Below are 18,665 nucleotides of genomic sequence, written 5' to 3' on the forward strand. Positions count from 1 at the left end.
AGGTGAGTGGGAGCCAAAAAAATGGCCTTTTATACATTACAGTTAAGGCCTGATAATGAGCCAACTTAGCTGATATAGCTCGTTTAGATAACGAGCGGGCTCGGTTCGACTCATTAACATAATGAGCAAAAATGCCAACTTGGCTCGGCTCATTAAAAGCTCAAGCTAACTTGTTTGGTTTGCGAGCCAGTTAATGACAATTCACTCATTCCTATTTCTCTATAAAAGACGTACTATTCTGCAAGTCAATCGTCTCGATACATAGACATACGTCATTTGCCCATATTCATACATGTATATGAGTGTTTAGAATTTAATTCATACAAAACTGATTGCATCAAACTATAAGTTCTGATCCATGACAGTAAGACGACTAGCAATTGCAGCTTCAACTTGACTTGGTTAGATGTTGGTGTTGCTATAGCTTGCAAAGAACTAGTAGCCAGGGTCACAATTTTCTATAGCTATGTGCGTCTCAAATCAGTACAACAGTTGTACTAGATCTAGCAGGACTAATATGGGAGAAGGGATAGAAAAAGTTAAAGGGTATCTCGGGATGGAGGACGACGTGGTCTGATTGTCGGAGGACTATCAGTGACATGAATAGAGCCACGATGATGCCGAGCAGCCGAGGTGGATGGGGATCTAGGTGGCTCATGGCACAGACATCGTGGATGGGGGATTGAGGACTGGTATGGATGGAGGATGGTGTTATCGATTCACTACTCACCGAGTCACCAGCAGCTGGTGGCTCGACGCTGGGTCTTGTAGCCCTCACGCCCATATCTCGAGCGGTCGAGCCCTCATCCCATGAGCACCGGTTGCAGTGACCGTGAGAGAATAGAAATAGGATGCTGCGTTAAGGCTTCTAGGAGTGCGGGTATATATATTTGGTTATGCAAATGGGTAATTGGGCTGTATAATGTTATATGGGCTACCTCCTGGCTCGTTTGACTTACGAGCTATCTAAACGAGCTAAAATTCTGGCTCGACTTGTTAGATTTTGGAATGAGCCGAGCCAAGGCAGACATGACCTGAGCTAGCTCACGAGCTTCGAGCTTTTCGTCCAACACTAGATATAGTGATCCCACAATACATTACGTTGACCTCAAAATTGTCATCTATATTTTGGCCACAAATCCTTCCGCTGAACTCTAATTTTTAATGATCTTGTATTCTACAGAAAACTTGTAAGGACCACCGCTGCTTTCATATTGACTTGAATCGGCCTTGAAAAAATCCAATTAGCATCGTACATACAGTGATCTCTAGTAATTACAATATGTATTTTGGCCATAATTTTTTACTCGGACTTCAATTTTAATGATCTTAGACTCTATAGAAAACTTGTGAAGAGCTCTATTCATCTCCACTTAAATCCTCAGCTCAAACCCATATGATCAAATTTAAATTCGTGCAGCATATTTAATTCATTCTTTTCTTTGCCCCGGCTTCACTCACTCTATCCGTTTTTCTTTTCTTCACCTTCCTGATGTCTTAGATCTTTCTCTTGTGTATTAGGGATAGATAAATTAGTGTGCATTACCACTAGATAATTAATCTAAAAATATTGGATCAAGCTATTAAACCCAAACATAAGTGATACTTTTAACATCATGGTCTCTTATCTAAGAAATATATCCTTATATTTATATCTAAGTAAAAGTTAAACACTACGTAGTAGGCTAGCTAGTGATGTGGAGATGCCAAGACTTGGTAGGATGCAGCCAAGGGAAAGTCAGTCAACGGCTCAACGCTGCTTCTCGTTGGCTGCACGTCTGAATAAGAAACTTGCTGAATCAAGCAACGTCTGAATAAGAAACTTGCAAGTGGAAGTTAAGAAACTAACAGAGCACAACATCAGCAATAGACAATAGTATGAACAGATAAGAACACACGGCAGCGGAAAAACTGCAGTGGATGTGACCAGCTCGACCGGACTAACTCTCCGGCTCTCAGTGATTCTAGTAGTCGACGAGCAGAGCAATCGTCTGTATGTACATGAGGACGAGGATGGGGATATGCATATGCATGCCCCTGCGTGCCCTTCGTTTTCAGACCATGCGCAGATCGCACACTTGCATCCCAGTGGCTTTCACTGAACCGAAAACTAGGGACTTTGCGGTTGCACGGATATCTCATCAGCACTTGGAACTCTGGAGTTCAGACTTAACGGAATCAAAGCTCCAAGGCCACGCTTTCGATATGACTGAACAATTGTTGCGTGATTCCATTCGCTACTACTACACCATAGACGCGTGCTGCAGAAGTCTCAGAGAGAGAGAGAGAGAGACAGCGCGCGATGAATTGCGGCGCAAAAGTAGCATCAGGAATTCAGCCAAAGAATTAGAAAGAGACTTAACTTCTTTTTCTTTCTGTTCCTTTCCTCTTTTCTCTCTTCTTCTTTCTCTTTCTTCTTTTTTCCTTCTTCCATATCTAAAAGTTATAGAAGATTTGAGAGACTCTCAAGTATTTTCTTCTTCCATATCTAAAAGTTATAAAAGATTTGAGAAACTCTTAAATGTTTTCGGAGTAAGGAGCTCAGCCCCTGCGGATCCGCCACTGAAGATGTGAGGATGCATGATAGAATCACAAACTTGCGATGACGAATTATAAGAATCTGAGATGTTACGAGTTATCCATTGATTTTACTTGCGAAATCATACAAGTTTCAAGGATTTACCCCCACACAGGAAGTTTTGTATTTCCACCTTTTCATGCCTGCAAGTAGCAATTGATTTCCATAATTTCTGTGTCAAAACACGCTATTGCGCTGTTCCCTGAAAACACCATCGACCAGTACCACCTGATATGAGTTTGATTATTGCTTCAAAAACGAATAAAGTTTGATTTGTGCCACCTAACTTGCTGTCCCTCATGTATAAAAGAGATGTTTAAAAAAAAATCAGACTTTATCTTTAACCGCATTAATGCAAATGCTTAGACGGAAGACAAAATGTGTATTTAAATATTACTGCTTATATTAATACTAACAAAATATTTAATTATATTTTAGCATATGTAATCTTGCTTTGTATTAAAAATTATTATTTTTATATAGATACTTAAATATGTAGCCAAATATCTGGCCATAATAAGCGCATAGTATAGTATTGCTCACACGGGCTGTGCTTGCGCGCTCGACTCCAAATGCAGCAGCAATATTCTATGGTTCTGAAAGGAACATGTGTGATGCGACTGTGACACAGGGCTTAGGGTAACCACCACCAGCGGATCGATGTTATTATTTGCATCAACTAAAAAAATCCCGATTCTTAACAACCACCGCGTTGCTCAGGAATCTGCGCGCACTTTCCCCTTCGCCCGAATAAGTCCTGCACGCGTAAAATGTGATGTATTAAATTATAAAAATATTTTTAATCAAAATAATTTATTTTATAATGCAACATATACTATAACAGATATCAAACATAATACCCTATCAAACAAACTGAATATATATATATATAGCTAACCAAATAGGTTCTATTATATTTTTCTAATCTTATTTAACTCAACCTATATACGAGTTAGGCTTGGCCAGGCTAGCAAACAAACGAATCAGTGGCAGCGGAGTCTTTATACTAATCGCGATCGAACAATAAATTAGCGCGTGGTTAAATTAATCAGTGGCAGCGCTGCCACTCGGCGACTCTTCGTAGCGAGACTCCGCGGTGATTTATTGTTTGTCGCTGGACTCGCTGGGGGGACGCGCATCGTCGGGCCAGCGCGATGCAGCAGCAAGGTAAGGCCGAATCCCATGGCGCCTCGCTTCAAAGTTGCAATCTTTCGATGTTTTTGCGTGGTCCCTGAATCCAATTTCAGTCCTCAAGAACCTGTATCCCTATTAATCAGTGTGGTTGGGTGGTGAGGGCCGCAGGACCGGCCGAAAGGTGCTTCCTTTGATATGTCCGGCGCCTCTCTTGTCAGAGGAATTTAGGGTTTTGCATTTGGCCATAAATTCATATATATTACCAAATTAATGGTCGTTAATGATCCACTTAGCTCTTTAAATCACGATCTGTTGAGTTGTCATGTCTTCGGCATGCTACCGTTTCCTATCTCTTATGAGGACAGATTGCTGCCTTTTGTTTTACAGCTTCAGGCTTCAATATACACAAGCTAGAACAGGAAGTGAAGACCCGCTGGCTGAAGCCTCACGAAGTTCTGAGTATATTACAGAATCATGAGTGGTTCACGGTCACACATAAGCCCCCTCATAAGCCACCGAGTAATAAAAGCTTTGGTTTTATCTTGTGTGATAGCCAATTCAAGCTTGCGCTTATTTCCTTTAGCCCTGAATGTGATTCACCAAGCCAATTCTAAAACTGCAGGTGGTTCTTGGTTTCTTTACAACAGAAGAGTACTTCGGTACTTCCGAAATGATGGATATGAATGGCAAAAGAAGAAGAATGGGAAGACCATTAATGAAGCCCATGAGCGCCTTAAGGTCTGTTTATCTATCTTTTGTTTAACTGTCACGTTAACTTCTAGGTTAAAGATCTTTACAAAATCTAATAGATTTGGTTTGTTAGTCAGAATATGTTTGGGAGTGATCACCCTAAAAGGCAATAAGCTATCAAGAGGTGTTTGTTGTTAGAACTGAATTAGGCAAAGTGGATAGCAATAGAAACTTGCGTATTGAGATGCCTAACCAATATGATTTCTGTTTCGGTGCTGGAAATTTCAGGTTGATAGCATGGAAGCACTGAATTGCTACTATGCTCGTGCAGACAAAAATCCTACATTTCAGAGGCGGATATATTGGATGCTTGATCCGTAAGAGTTCTTTACTTTTTTTATTCTTTCTTGTTCTGAAAATCTTCATATCGATTTTTCTCATGCTCTTCATTCATGGAGCAACTTATGGCCATTTCATCTTCATCATACTCACACCGTGCGGTATTTTATCTTGTGCTATGCTATAGTATTTTTTTCTTTCTTTTTTGCATTTGCTCATTATTACAAGTTATGCATGTCAATGATTCAGTGCACTCGTGTTACTTAGAACCTCTATCTGTGATATTCCTAAGAGCTAAAAGTCGTCCTGGGTCATTGTGCAGCACACCTTGTAGAGATGGTATGATTTATAGAGTATCATACAATGTTTTTGCACTTTTTTGGATTCTGCAAAATGGTGCCATAGATTATATTCCTGAAAAGTTTAACATGTATTCATTAGGAGTTCCCAATTAGGTGTTGCATTCCCTGAACTGATAAATTTCAGGCATTGATGGTATCAAACCAGTTGGACTGATAGTATTATAACTGCCATTATTATGACTTCTGCTGCTGGTAGTTACAATCTATTCTTTCATTCATTTTTGTTGGTCAATATGTAATGATGACCAATTCATCTTTGCAGGGATTATGAACACATTGTTTTTGTCCACTATAGAGATGTTTTAGAGGTTTGTCTCCGTGTCTCTTCTTTTGTGATTTTTTTTTTTTTTTTTTTTTTGGCAATTCTGACGCTTAACCAATTAGGATGAGTAAAAAAACTTTGTTTTATTAGTCAGACATCTTTCCACTTTGATAGTCATAAATCTTACAGACCACTACTGCCATTGGATGCACATTTGAACTTATTGGATTAAATGATTAATTAATCATTGTCACCAAGCACCAGTTCTCGTTAGTGTACTCACCCGTCGAGCTAGTGTACATAATGCTATAGTGATTGAAGCCACAACGTTAGCTTTGGTTTATCCTGTGCCTCACCTTTAGTTATTGATTGCTTACCAGGGCAGAATTTCAGTAACAACACCAAACGATTCACCAATATCCAATCAGAATGGCAATGTTAGCAGAGCTGAAGCACACAGTTCACCAGGTTGGACTAGTGAGTTAATCGCATCATGTCCCAATTCATGCAGTCCAGGATCTGTGGAAGACGTTAGTTCCCGAACTGTGACCATTAACAATGAAACAAATAGTGCAAGTCGATCTGATTGGATTCATTGTAATCAGGCAGCCTTGCGGAAGCTTGAAATGCAGCTTAGTCTGGAAGACAAAGAAGGTCATGATGCTAATGTCAAGGAAGTTTCGTCAAATAATGAGCATACTCTTGTTCATGGGATTCAGAATGGGGAGCCAGACACTTGTGTAGATCTTGTGGATATCTTCAATGTACGGGATTTTTGTGAATACCATAGTAAAGAAAATGGAAACCATCCTCTCCACAATGCAATTGATGTGCTGAAAAACTCAGGTGCAGTAATCTAATCTCCTAGCAAACATCATATATTCCAATTCTTTAGTTGCTAATAACTGGCTGAGATATAGTGGAAATATTTCTGAAAATTAATAGCTTTTGCATGTATTTCTTCATAATAAGACACATGGTTGGAGGAGGATCAACTTGAAGCAATTCTGCATCCAGCTTCTGTGACAGTGACTGAAAACCAATGGTTTCATATTCATGAGGTTTCTCCTGAATGGGCGTTTTGTTCTGAAAGTACAAAGGTATCACATGGAACTAGAAGCTAATCTTCTAGATTAAATTTCTGCAACATGCATCTTGCCTTCTTTTATACTGGCAAGATACTGAACTGAATCATGTGGGCATATCCATATTTACATGTTACTATATGGGAAACACATCAGAAACAACCTATTTGTACAACTCATTATCTGAATGTGCATGAAACCTGAATTCATCTATTGCCTAAATGACCCAAAAAAATAATCAATTAGGGTAACCCTGTGTCGAGACAACTCTTGCAGTGATGTTACAATAATTGATTGGAGACCTGTGAACATGTAATGCAGGTTATCATTGCAGGAGACTTCGTTTGCAATCCTTCCAACAGTTCATGGGCAATACTGTTTGGTGATGTTAAGGTACCTGTGGAAATTGTTCAGCAAGGTGTCATTCGTTGCCATACTCCATGCCTTTATCCTGGAAAAGTAAGAATGTGCATGATTGATGGGAACGGGAAACCCTGCAGTGAAGCACGAGAATTTGAATTCCATGACAAGGCTACCAAGAGCATGATTGATGGGAACGGGAAACCCTGCAGTGAAGCACGAGAATTCAAATTCCATCAGAAACCTACCAAAAGTAGTGATGAGCTGTTGCTGCTTCTCAATTATGTGCAGATACTTTTTGATGGTCATGGTTGTAGACTATTTTCAGAATCTAGCTTGTCAAATCCTAACTGTGGAAATTACGAAGTTAACTCTACGGAAATTATGAAGAAAACATGTGAGCATCTGGACCATGAGATTGCAGTATATCGTGTTATGGAAGTACTGCTTAACGACAAATTTGAGCAATGGCTATCATCCAAATGTGAACAGAATAGTAAAGGAGATCATTTCCTTCCTAAGCAATACCACAGTGTTATACATACGATTGCTGCCTTGGGTTATGACTGGGCTTTGAAGCCACTGCTTCGTTCTGGAGTGCCTATAAACTACCGTGATGCAAATGGATGGACTGGTTTGCACTGGGCTGCACGTTTTGGCAGGTATGCAGAACCCCAATGTATCAGATGCCTGATGCCATGCAATATGTAACTACTTTATGTTCAAGTTTCAACTAAGATCTTGCCTGTCATACATTTCTTGTCATTTACCATTCTCCAGTTATTGGTTGTTAGGAACCTTCTTGTTTTTGCACTATAGACACAAAATATTCCTTGCATAATGTAGGCAATTGATCTTTTTGTTTGTTGGCTTCCTGTAATCTGGGTTTCCTCCTGACTTCATCATAACTCATGAGAAAAAAACAAACAGGGAAGAGATGGTGGCGGTGCTTCTTGCTGAAGGCGCTGCTGCTGGTGCACTGTCGCATCCCACATCAGAAGATCCCGCTGCTAAAACACCTGCTTCAATAGCTTCTGCATATGGTTTCGAGGGCCTTTCTGCATTCCTTTCAGAAGCACAATTGACAACTCATCTTCATTCTCTCGAATCAAAAGGAAATGAAAACTGCAAAGACCTTGCTAGTGGAGGTGGAATAACTAGTGCTGTGGACAGAATATTGAACAAAAGCACCCATGCGCATGGTGGAACTGATGATCAGCTTGCGCTTAAGGATTCCCTAGGAGCCACCCGTAATGCTGTTCAAGCTGCAGGGCGCATACAAGCTGCCTTCCGAGTGTTCTCCTTTAGGAAAAAGCAAGAGATGGCTCTTCAGAATAGAAATAGCTGCATCCTTTCCATTGGAGAAACAGTTGCTGTTTCATATGGTAGGCTTGAGAGAGCTGCATTATCTATCCAGAAGAACTTCAGGTGCTGGAGAAAACGTAATGAATTCCTGAAGCTGCGAAAAAATGCCATCAAGATACAGGTAAATTTGCACAATATGTGCCTATAGTGATGATGTCACAGGCGTATGTTACGTGTGCTAAGTAATCTGATAGACTATGTCTTCTCTTTATCCTGATAGGCAAGGGTGAGAGCTCACCAAGAAAGAAAGAAATACAGGGAATTACTTCGAAGTGTTGGCATCCTTGAGAAGCTGATGCTAAGATGGCACAGAAAAGGTGTTGGCTTGCGAGGATTCAATTCTGGGGAGATGCCAATTGATGAAAAGGAGGAAGACGACATTGTCAAGGTATTCCGGAAGCAAAGAGTCGAGACAGCTCTTAATGAAGCTGTTTCAAGGGTATCATCTATCACTGGTAATTCCATTGCAAGATTGCAGTACCAAAGGACGCTCGAAATGTACCAACAAGCAAAGGTGATTATCTATCATGAAGTTTAGAATCTGCTAATGATGATTCTTATGGCCAAAATTCACTCCATATGAAACAAGTCATGAATGCAAATTACCTTTATCGTTCACTTTAGACTAACTAAAAATGGTTTCCCCATCACAGGATGACCACGAAAAGCAGTAGCAGCCGGCACTAGTGAAGAGCAAAACATAAGCCAGCTACTATTCATTTATCACCCTTGTTATATGATCTGAACAGCAATTGGATAAGTGAAGAGTAAATACTTGGCGATTGAATGGTCAGTGGATCCTGAGCACAACAGAAGATTTTTTGGTGATCCGGTACCACCACGAATTCATGCTGAAAGCAGTTTGATTGTGCATAGCGACGTCATGTGCAATAACTGACTTTTCGCTAAAAGTTCAGAAAGGTTCAAGGACTTTGTACACTTAGAGGCTTCAAGAGCGTAGATAGCAAGGTAGATGAAGCGCAAGTAACACTTAATATTATATGCCGTATGTTTCATCCTCACACTTTAGGTTTGTATATGGTACTAAATGTGAGATAGCTCCTCTTGTACAATAAATGTGAGATAGCTCCTCTTGTACAATAAATGTTACAAGGAAGCTCAGTTGCCATTTGCCTATGAGAAATACTCCACACATGGGTTCAGATGAGTTAATCGGACATTCACTTCTGCATTTTCAGTATAGACTAATATAATTAAACAAAGTTCAATCCAATCCTCCTCTTTTCTTCAAGACGGTGAGACATTCCAACAGTTTGAACAAGTGCTTTGATACTTTTGGCATCACATTCAAATGGAACAACGATCAACCAAGCCCCGTAACATTAAACTTCTCTCGTGATTAGATCAGAATTCAGATAGCACAAGTAATTACCGACAGGATAAACAAATAGGCAGAGGATGCAAGCCACTGGACAAGCACAAAGCTCCACTGAGTCCACTGCTGGAGCAAGAAGCAGAAGATTAGGTCTCTGGAACCAATAGAATTAGTTTAAGCAACAATCAAGTGCATCACTTTGGACCTTGGGGGCGATTAACAAAATGCAGCAGTTAGGTACCGTCGCATTATGCTCCGGACCACGAATTAAACAAGCCGTGACATCAGGCAAAGTCATTTCATCAGACAAAGACACCACAAAAGCCATACCAAACAGGCAGATTTCAGTAGAATAATCGGCTGGCTAAGAGAACCAGCAACAAGAGAAAACTTCAGGACGGCAGCGGAGAGACGACGATTGACAAAACTTCCATCTTTGAATGTGTCATTTACAGCTTCGACTCACAAAACGGAAAGAAAAAGCATACAAAAATGCCAAAAAATGCCTGCACAAACGAATAACAACTTATATTTAATAGTAGTCTCTGGATGCAATATATATAGAGTATATGAGTATTAGATTAAAACTCTAGCCTAACTTATAGGTAATAAATAAGGATTCTATATTTCTAACACCCCTCAAATGCAAAGCGTATATAATAACGTTGTATTTAAAAAATATAACATTAAGTAATAAACTTAGATTAATACATCTAAAAACTTATCTCTTCAAAGTCGTCATAAAATGAAGTCTTGTAATCCTATCGAATCAAATCAAAGAAGTACAAAACGAAATATAAAAGTAGAGTCATGATAATGACAACGAATGAACGTCTTTGATCGAGAATCGTAACAAAATGAAGATGAATAACAACTCAAAGAAATCGATTAATTGACAAAAGAATATGTAAACTCGCATGGTATAGACGAACTCAAAGATAGACGAACAAACTTAGACAGATCGTAGCAGAACTTTAAAAAAAAAAAAAACAAAACTAGGCGCAAATAAAGTTAGTATGAGACTCAATATACTAGTAGACTGTAGCACCACTGCCCAAACAGCAGTTGCTAGCAGTGAGCACAGCCAAACTAGCATGATCTAGCGCAAACGAAGAGCAACTCGCACAACCAAACTAGCATGATCTAGCGCAAAGGAAGAGCAACTCGCACAACCACGCTAGCAACCCAAAGCAAAAGCCCAGCGCGGGGAAGAGAAGATCCGCCGGCAGAGGAGCCCGCAGGAGGCCAGCAGCGACGACGCGGAAGGCCGGCGGCGCGGGTTGCCGAGTCGAGGAGGCTGGAGACATCATCGCTTTCCAAAAGTGAGCGACGACGTCATCTTCTCCCCAGGCACACAGATCGAATCAGGGACAAGACAGATCCGACAGGGAAAGAGGTGCATCCGGCGAGGGAGTGCCGGATCCGACCGAGGAAGAGGCGGAAGGAGCCGGATCCAGCCAGAAATCGGAGCCGACCGGCAAGAGAGCCAGCGGCGGAGGAGAGACAGCCAGCCGACGAGAGGAAGCCAGCGGCGGTATACAGATTGAATCTGTACAGTTGCGACATCAAAAAAAAAAAAACCCCTTAGTTGTGATACATGTTAAAAATAACAACTTGTATTCAATAATAACCCCTAAAAGCAATATATAGATTGCATGATAAGTACAGGATAAAGACTAATAATCTAACCTATATGTAATAGATAAAGGACTCTATTTCTAACCCAAACAAACACCTAATATGTACAGCCGTAAGTTCCCCGGGGGGGGGGGGGGAGTGGAAGGAAAATTTCTCTCCCTCAACATCTATATTACAGTGGCAGAGGACATCTGCAGTCTGTGAACGCAGCTGGACTTTTCGCACGCCTTGACTCCAAGAAATTGTGGAGTAAATTGCTTCGCATGCCTCTTGATTTCAAGAAATTGTACACTTTTTTTTTGCAGCTTGGTCACATGGTGTACCAAGAAATAGAACATGGGTGGTTCCATCTCCAGACGTCCAGTGCTTCTTCCTGAAAGATGAGAAAAAAAAATCATGACATTAGACCTGAAGGATTCCATGATCTTATAATAATGATCTCAAAAAGATCGACATCTGAGCTTTGCTTAAGAAAGCGCTATAGTTCTAGAACCACTACCAACAACTTCAGCATAAGTTATGTTTTTAGATCTTACTACTTGTCTTGCAGCACTATTTTGATTCTTCGATAAAGTCAGTGTTTTGCTTATTATACGACCCTTAAATAATGCTATTTGAAATAGGTTTACCTAACTGCACACGACATCTCATCATTGCTAGCATTTACAATAGAAGCCCATATTCTGCAAATTGCTGCCCACCTGTATAGCAATGTGAAGCAACGGTGATGTAGAAACTTAATAATATTGACCAACAATTGTTGCTACTCATTTATATTTACCATGCAGCATGTTACCGCTCATATTAGAGAACAGAACTAAACAAAAAACAGAGGGGAACAAAACATTTTCCAAGAGTAACTATAAACTTTATCCCGTGCTAAGTATCAGCAATTAGACATGTAACAGTAAAAAAAGAAACTAGGAGAAAATGAACACCCAAGACATTAGAGATGTCAAACACTTACTCTTGGGAACACAGGAGCTTTGACAAAATTCTTTGTGCCACGACGGGTCAATCATTTGGCGATATCCTCCACTATTAGACACTCGACCATATACACCTACCTACTGAACTTGGTCATGACTTTGGAAAAAACGAGCTACTTCTCTGTACAACTGCTCCCCTTCAAATGGCTTGGAGACATAGCCATCCATTTCACTTTTCAGGCACTGTTCATGTGTTGCTTGGATAACATCTGCCGTCATGGCCAATATTGGAGTTCGCCACTGCCGAACATTTGCACATTCTGGTGGGACTTCTCCCCGTTCTAGTCGCTCATTTAGATCTCTTTCCATCACTCTAATCCTCTTTGTGGCTTCAAATCTGCAAAAGGGTACCCAATGTATGGGAAATAAGTTGCATCAGAAAACTTAGCAATCTATGACAAGAACATGCAATATGTATCAACAAAATATAGTTACATATATTATCCATTTACAGTATAAGGAAGACCAAATTAGAGTGAGATGATGAGTGGAGAAAGATAAGACTAACCCATCCATTTCTGGCATTTGTATGTCCATGAAACAAGCATCAAAACTGTGAGGAGCTTTTAGCAGCGTGATTGCTTTCTTCCCACTGTCAGCACAAGTTACTTCCGCTCCATACTTCTTCAGAGCACCCGCAGCCACTTTGAGATTCACAATATTGTCATCAACCACAATGATTTGCTTCTTGTGAAGCAGGCTGCCCAATGTTGGATTGCCAACTACTCCATTCCTGCAATGCACTTTATCAACCTCACCCAATGCTCTTCGTAGCGAGACTTGAAGCATGCTTGCACGAAGCGGCTTCATAATAACATTCAAGTTATATTCCCTGGATATATGTGAACTGCTCTTGACAGAGCTTGTAGGGTTCTCCAAAAGAAATAACTTTGGAGAGTCTGTCTGATCTTTATTCCTCAATTTTCTAACCAAAAGAGGCATGGAATGGGATTCCTTCAGCCAGGTTTCTCTGTCAATAAGCACTAGCTTCGCAAACCGTGATCCACAATTCATTTTAGAAACAAACTGATCTAGGTCAGTTGTCAATTCAGTTTTAACTCCCAGTCTTTGCAAATGGTACTTGGTAACCTTGGCACGGAGTGGTCTATGGTCAACCACCAAAGCATTGATCTCTTTAAAATCTAACGATTTATTCTCATTGCTGCTGGGGCGGGCCCTCATAAGTACTGCAGTGAAGGTGAAAGTAGAACCAACATGGGGTTTACTTGCAAATCCTATCTCCCCCTTCATGAGACCAACCAAACACTTGCTGATGCTTAATCCAATGCCAGTGCCCCCATGGATGCGGGCAATAGATGGACCAACCTGCATGAAAGGGGTGAAGACACGGGACTGGGCTTCGAATGGGATGCCAACACCTGTATCTTCAACTGATATTATCAAGCTTATTGAGTCAGATGCAATGGGTGCAAAAGACACATCAGATGAGTGTAGTTCCCTATTGAAAAGTCGAAAGTTTTCCCAACTGCGCCTCCTGTTCGCCACTGGGTAGCCACTTAAGGTCTTTGTGTATTGGGTTGCCGTCTCAACCTCTAAACAACTCATAACCTCTTCAACGACCTGAACTGTCAAGTAGATATGACCCCTCTCTGTGAACTGTGGAAAATAGTAAATCTTAGCTAAGAAAGAACAAATTTATATAACATATAAATATACAAAGAGACTTATCATATTTTCATTTGCTATCCATGTACGACAACTCTCTTACTTTTATAGAGTTCCCAACGAGATTTGTAATGATTTGCCTTATTCTGCCGGGATCACCAATTAGTGTATGCGGAACTTGGTCAGAGACATACACTGCCAACTGCTCTCGTGGTATGTCATAGCCAGGAATAACAAAAACAAAGTCAGTACATTGTAACAAAATACAGTTAACTCTGCAGCACATGACTATAACGCTTGATTACCTCCAGTCCTTTCTCTTGAACTTTCCCGCAGAAGAGAGACAAAATGTCATCACAAACTGTTCTAAGATCAAAGGGCACCGCCTCAAGCTCGAGTTTACCAGACTCGATCTTCGCCTGATCAAGAACCTCGTTAATGAGAGATACCAAAGTTTTTCCACTAGCTTGCGCAGTTCTAACATAGTCTTGCTGTGTTGTGTCCAAATCAGTATCCATGAGCATTTGAAGCATCCCTGAAAAAGTTGGGAATCATTCATATCCTTGCACTATAAATAACAATGAAGAATAGTTTTACGAATTACGTAAACTTCACACTCACCTAGAACACCATTCATTGGGGTTCTGATCTCGTGAGAAACAGTTGCCAAGAACTGCACGCAGAAATAACATGGAATTAATTAAGGTGTCATTTTAACTTAAGATGTGTGTAATCCTTTGGTCTTGCAAAGAAACAGTGACATGTAGACATTGTGTGCAGAGAAGCTAGATAGCTAATCACCTGTGACTTGGCAATATCTGCAGCCTCTGCACGCTTCTTGAGCTCCATCATCTCTTGATAATCATCTTCAACTTTGGCAATCCGTTTGACAGTAGCATGAAATATGTATCCAATCAGTAAAGCAATCACAATAGTTCCAAATGATGATGTTATTGCCAGCCACGGCCATGGCGGCTTTTGGATGAACCTGTTGAAGAGAAATAGATCAGGTGCAAAGTTTTTTGAAGAACAGATCACATGAGCATTGCATTATTCACATTTCAATAGCAAGATTTGTAGATGAACAAATAAACCACCTGCAATGCATCGCATGTCTCCTTGACGGGTCGCCGAAGTTCAGTGTGCTGACATGACACATGCCACTCCCTGTATCACTCGAACCATACATACTGATTGGGCTCTCTTTAGTAGTATCATACACGTTCACCATGATGGATTGCTTGCCCGCAAGCTGGTGAAGCAACTTATCAACAAGTGCTTCTATGTCAAATATGCCACCTAAATAGCTGTTTGCAGAAAAAGTCAGCGAAGATTCAGCTGCACGATCTCTGACTGAGATAGGAGCCCAGACTCATGAAAACCTTACCCTATAGCAGCCTGGATGCGCTCGTGCGGCCTCGCATTTGGGGGAAGCTCAGACTCGTACACAGTGTAGGTCGAGATCACTCCGAGGCGATTATTGAGCAGCTCAAAGGGAGCAGTAAGAACACCCTTCCCAGATTCTCTAGCTCGCAGTACGTTTTCGCGGTCGTCCTGTAAAAACAAAAGAGACGGAGAAGATTAGGTGCATCTTCTTTCTGATGACAAGAACAGTTTTTTTTAATCCACAGTAATTCTGTCCCGGAGCAGAAAGAGGAGGGGGATCCGTGGTGAACACGCTAGCAACAGAAGTGATGACTGATGCGCACATGGTGAACACCAAAGATCGCAGTTCTTAGACCATCTTCAACCATATTCTCTTTATTTCATTCCCTTTCCTGTTCTCATTTCTTTTATCCGCTTCCTTTCGAGGGGAATCGCGAAGAGAAAGAAGAGAGAATCCCGTCTTGAAGGGAATGACAGAAACCGTTGGAGCGCTAAAGGGAACGAAAATCTCTCCGCATCGGGATTTTTACCCCGGAAGGAAACCCTTGGGCATAGTCTTCCGGCCCTGGGCCTGGGTGTCCGAAAGACTAAATCTTGAGACGGGAGGATGCGGAGGGAGAGTGCTCACGTTCCCGGACAGCAAGTCGAAGGAGATGACGTGCTTGTAGGCGTCCTGCGCGAAGATGACGGGGGCGTACTCCGCCGCCGGCTCGCGGACCTCGGCGTCCCCCGGCCCAGGCGATTGCTTCTTGGAGGAGTACATCTTCTTGATGCTCCACCCCTGCTCCCGCTCGAACTGCTCCCGCTCGGCGTGCGTCACCCGCACCGCGTACGCCACCCCGCTCGTCAGCGGCCGCTCGAACGCTGTCCTCTCCGCGTACCTCGCGAACGTCAGCTGCAGCAACAAGCAATTCAGCAACCCATAGCGGTGAGGCGGATCGATTCCAAGGCGAGAAAGAACAAGGCAAAAACTTTGAAGCGCCTACCTGGTCGATGGCGGATGGATTCTTGGAGTGGTGGAAGGTGGAGATGAGGATGGCGAGCGCCTGGAGGTGGTTCATGCTGACGTTGAACTGGTCCTGGAGCATGCGTGCGCGCTCGTCGCACATGCTGGCGAGCGCCTCCCGGCGCTTCTCGACGGCCTGGGAGCTCATGAGGAAGAGGATACAGCAGGAGATGAGCGACCAAATGACCACCCACAGCAGCAGCAGCCATCGTCTTTGCTCCCGCACCTTGCGCGACCCCAGGTAGTGATTGTACAGGTGGGTCCGCAGCGTCCTCGCCGACAGCTTCTCCGGCAGCGGCAGCGGCAGCAGCAACCGCATCCTGTCCAGCCCCAGGAAGCCCAGACCCGCCGCCTCGCCCTTCTCCTCCATCCCCGCCGGACCCCTCCTCCCGCGAGCTGTACCGGTCATTTCCTCGCGGCCCACAGAGCTACATCGCCTTGCTGCTGCTGCTCCGGTAGTTCCGGCGGCCGAGGTCCGCTCGGCGCATGCGCCACAGGGCGTCCGCGTGATCGATGAGTCGATCGGGAGACGACAACAAAGTTCAACGCAACGAGCTAATTAATGGAGGCTGCCGAGCTGTAGCAGCCGCCTACCCGACACTGTTGACTCCGATTCAATGCCCGAAAGGAGCAAACACACTCTTTCACCCCCAGCCCCTTCCTTCTCTCTCCTCCTCTTCTCTGGCTAATACTGGTATATCCCTTCCTTTCTCCCTCTACTCCCTGTCTCCCTCCTTCGTTTCTTGGTGCCCTGTCCTTCAATAGCCTGCCTGCGTGTTGCTCCTCCAGGAAACAGCAAATCTTGGAGGCGCTTTGACCAGGGAGGGGAAGCAGCAACAGCAGCAGCAGCGGCAAGGGAGAGACGAGACGTCTAGGTGAGAAGAGAACGGCCACAGCAGCAGAAACCACGAGTGGAGCGGAAGCAGAACAGGAAGCTAAGCTAGGGAAGAGGGGAACAGGGACGACGGGGTATTGGGGAAGATTGGGTTGATTGGAGCAGGAGGAGGATGGGGAGCGGAAAAGCAGGTGAGAGAAGAGATGAGATGAGGTGAGGTGAGATGGTGGGAGGTGGAAAAGGAGAAAACTGGGGAGCAGCAGCAAGCAGCAGGCTGGTAGTAGGGGAGGGGTGAGAGATTGGGGAAGAAATGAGGGGGAAGTGGCACCAGTCACCACAGTGGGAGAGGCCAGCACGCAAGTGGCTCTCCCTCTCCTCCGTGGGGTGGGCCCCCTCTTTGGCTTTATGAGCCTATCCTCTCTCTTTCTCTCTCTTACCCTCTCACTCCATAACCACGCCTCAAAACAAAAATAAGAGAGAGAAAAAAAAACACAAGTCAGAACTCTTTAATGAACCAGTGAGAGGTTTATTTAATATGTTCCTAACACTTGTCCACACCTTAAACGGATAGGTTCGGTGAATATAATGGTTCATGAAACCCAATGATTTGTTGGAGGGTACTTTTCACTTACCTCAATGATAAACGTGCACCCCTAACATTTTTTTTGTGCACGGACACAACAAAACGAGTCATGTCTAAATTTACTGAATCAAAAGCGAGTAAAAAAGCAAATATATCTCTTGCTAGAAGTTTGGAGCCAGAAAAGAAAAGAAGAGAGGTTAAGTTTGTCGTAATTTTACTCATTGCTTTTTTTTTCCTAGTAAAATATAATTTGTTTGATACGCACCAAAGAGCGATAGTTTTTGCCGCACTTGTAAAATGTTCGAATTGTCTGTCAGATTAGTTCTGTGTACATGTTATGGCACATGGCAACTATACAACATTTCATTAAAACCTAATATTAAACAACTCTTTTTTTAGGTGTAGATTTATGCTGACGTTTGATCATGAGAACATTATTAGTTACCTCTGGGAGAAGGTGTAAACAAAAAGTTAAAGCATGGTTCCACTTGCCTAGTGTCTCCATATCTCTTAATTATATTACTACTTTACAATTTAGTTATACTTAAATTAAAAAACTATTAGTTACTTCCTCCTATCATAAATACATATTATTTTAAAAATATTGATCAAACTTTTAAAACATTGATTAACAACCTCTTTTAAAATATATAGTTTGAAAACTTTAAAATCATATGTGTAGATTTATCTTTAAAAAATATTTTTATAATATTATAAATTTAATTGATTTTATAAATATATTTTAATAAAAAATAATAGCAAAGTTATACATCAGATTGAATATCATATATTATTTAAAATAGTATGTGTTTATGATTGGAGGAGGACAACAAAAGAAAAACCACGGGGATAATACTTAAAGTTGTTGTGAGGAGGCAGCCGGTTGATCTGTGTAAACCATTTTGGTGGACGGAGCGAGCGGAGGAAGGGGATGATAAGGCTTGGGGCCCGCATAAAGCCCGCCACCATTGGGGACAAGTTGTTGTCTTCCTCCGGGAGGAGACGACGGAGATGAGCCGCCGCTAGCTGGTCGATGGATCGCTGCTCCACTGCCGCTCTCCTCTGCTCTCCACTTAGCTAGCTAGGGCTCC

The 18,665-nt window shown here is 42.3% G+C and overlaps 2 protein-coding genes across 4 annotated transcripts; one reads left to right on the forward strand and one right to left on the reverse strand.

Annotated features, from left to right (window-relative positions):
- Positions 1-3,531: 3,531 nt before the first annotated feature.
- LOC133909492 (calmodulin-binding transcription activator 4-like) lies at positions 3,532-9,348 on the forward strand. 2 transcript variants are annotated; one of them, XM_062351943.1, is made up of 12 exons: positions 3,532-3,745; positions 4,100-4,231; positions 4,335-4,450; positions 4,691-4,779; positions 5,366-5,411; positions 5,746-5,895; positions 5,971-6,211; positions 6,338-6,465; positions 6,772-7,472; positions 7,741-8,296; positions 8,396-8,689; positions 8,829-9,348. In XM_062351943.1, the coding sequence occupies exons 1-12, from the start codon at positions 3,733-3,735 to the stop codon at positions 8,847-8,849; spliced, it is 2,487 nt and encodes an 828-aa protein (XP_062207927.1). In that variant the 5' UTR covers positions 3,532-3,732; the 3' UTR covers positions 8,850-9,348. The 2 variants fall into 2 exon arrangements, with proteins under 2 accessions (XP_062207927.1, XP_062207926.1); XM_062351942.1 differs by having other exon boundaries at positions 5,746-6,211.
- Positions 9,349-11,111: 1,763 nt separating this feature from the next.
- On the reverse strand, positions 11,112-17,303 carry LOC133909491 (probable histidine kinase 3). Of its 2 annotated transcripts, XM_062351940.1 has the most exons (12): positions 16,137-17,303; positions 15,779-16,045; positions 15,152-15,318; positions 14,862-15,071; positions 14,566-14,752; positions 14,386-14,437; positions 14,070-14,299; positions 13,868-13,966; positions 12,647-13,755; positions 12,117-12,475; positions 11,779-11,850; positions 11,112-11,522 (listed from the first exon to the last, which is right to left on the reverse strand). In XM_062351940.1, the coding sequence occupies exons 1-10, from the start codon at positions 16,563-16,565 to the stop codon at positions 12,217-12,219; spliced, it is 3,009 nt and encodes a 1,002-aa protein (XP_062207924.1). In that variant the 5' UTR covers positions 16,566-17,303; the 3' UTR covers positions 11,112-11,522; positions 11,779-11,850; positions 12,117-12,216. The 2 variants fall into 2 exon arrangements, with proteins under 2 accessions (XP_062207924.1, XP_062207925.1); XM_062351941.1 differs by lacking the exon at positions 11,779-11,850.
- Positions 17,304-18,665: the final 1,362 nt, after the last annotated feature.

The sequence above is a fragment of the Phragmites australis genome, chromosome 2 (genome assembly GCF_958298935.1).
Source record: "Phragmites australis chromosome 2, lpPhrAust1.1, whole genome shotgun sequence".
Lineage (NCBI taxonomy): Eukaryota > Viridiplantae > Streptophyta > Magnoliopsida > Poales > Poaceae > Phragmites > Phragmites australis.

Bases quoted from the DNA above. Each gene is read 5' to 3' on its own strand.
- LOC133909492 (XM_062351942.1), top strand. The intron at 5,412-5,745 runs GTTTGTCTCCGT...ATTGCTTACCAG, and splicing joins ACTATAGAGATGTTTTAGAG to GGCAGAATTTCAGTAACAAC. The intron at 7,473-7,740 runs GTATGCAGAACC...AAAAACAAACAG, and splicing joins TGGGCTGCACGTTTTGGCAG to GGAAGAGATGGTGGCGGTGC.
- LOC133909491 (XM_062351941.1), bottom strand. From the start codon at position 16,565: ATGACCGGTACAGCTCGCGGGAGGAGGGGTCCGGCGGGGATGGAGGAG. The intron at 15,072-15,151 runs GTAAGGTTTTCA...TTCTGCAAACAG, and splicing joins CGCATCCAGGCTGCTATAGG to CTATTTAGGTGGCATATTTG. The intron at 14,753-14,861 runs GTGGTTTATTTG...TCTCTTCAACAG, and splicing joins AGACATGCGATGCATTGCAG to GTTCATCCAAAAGCCGCCAT.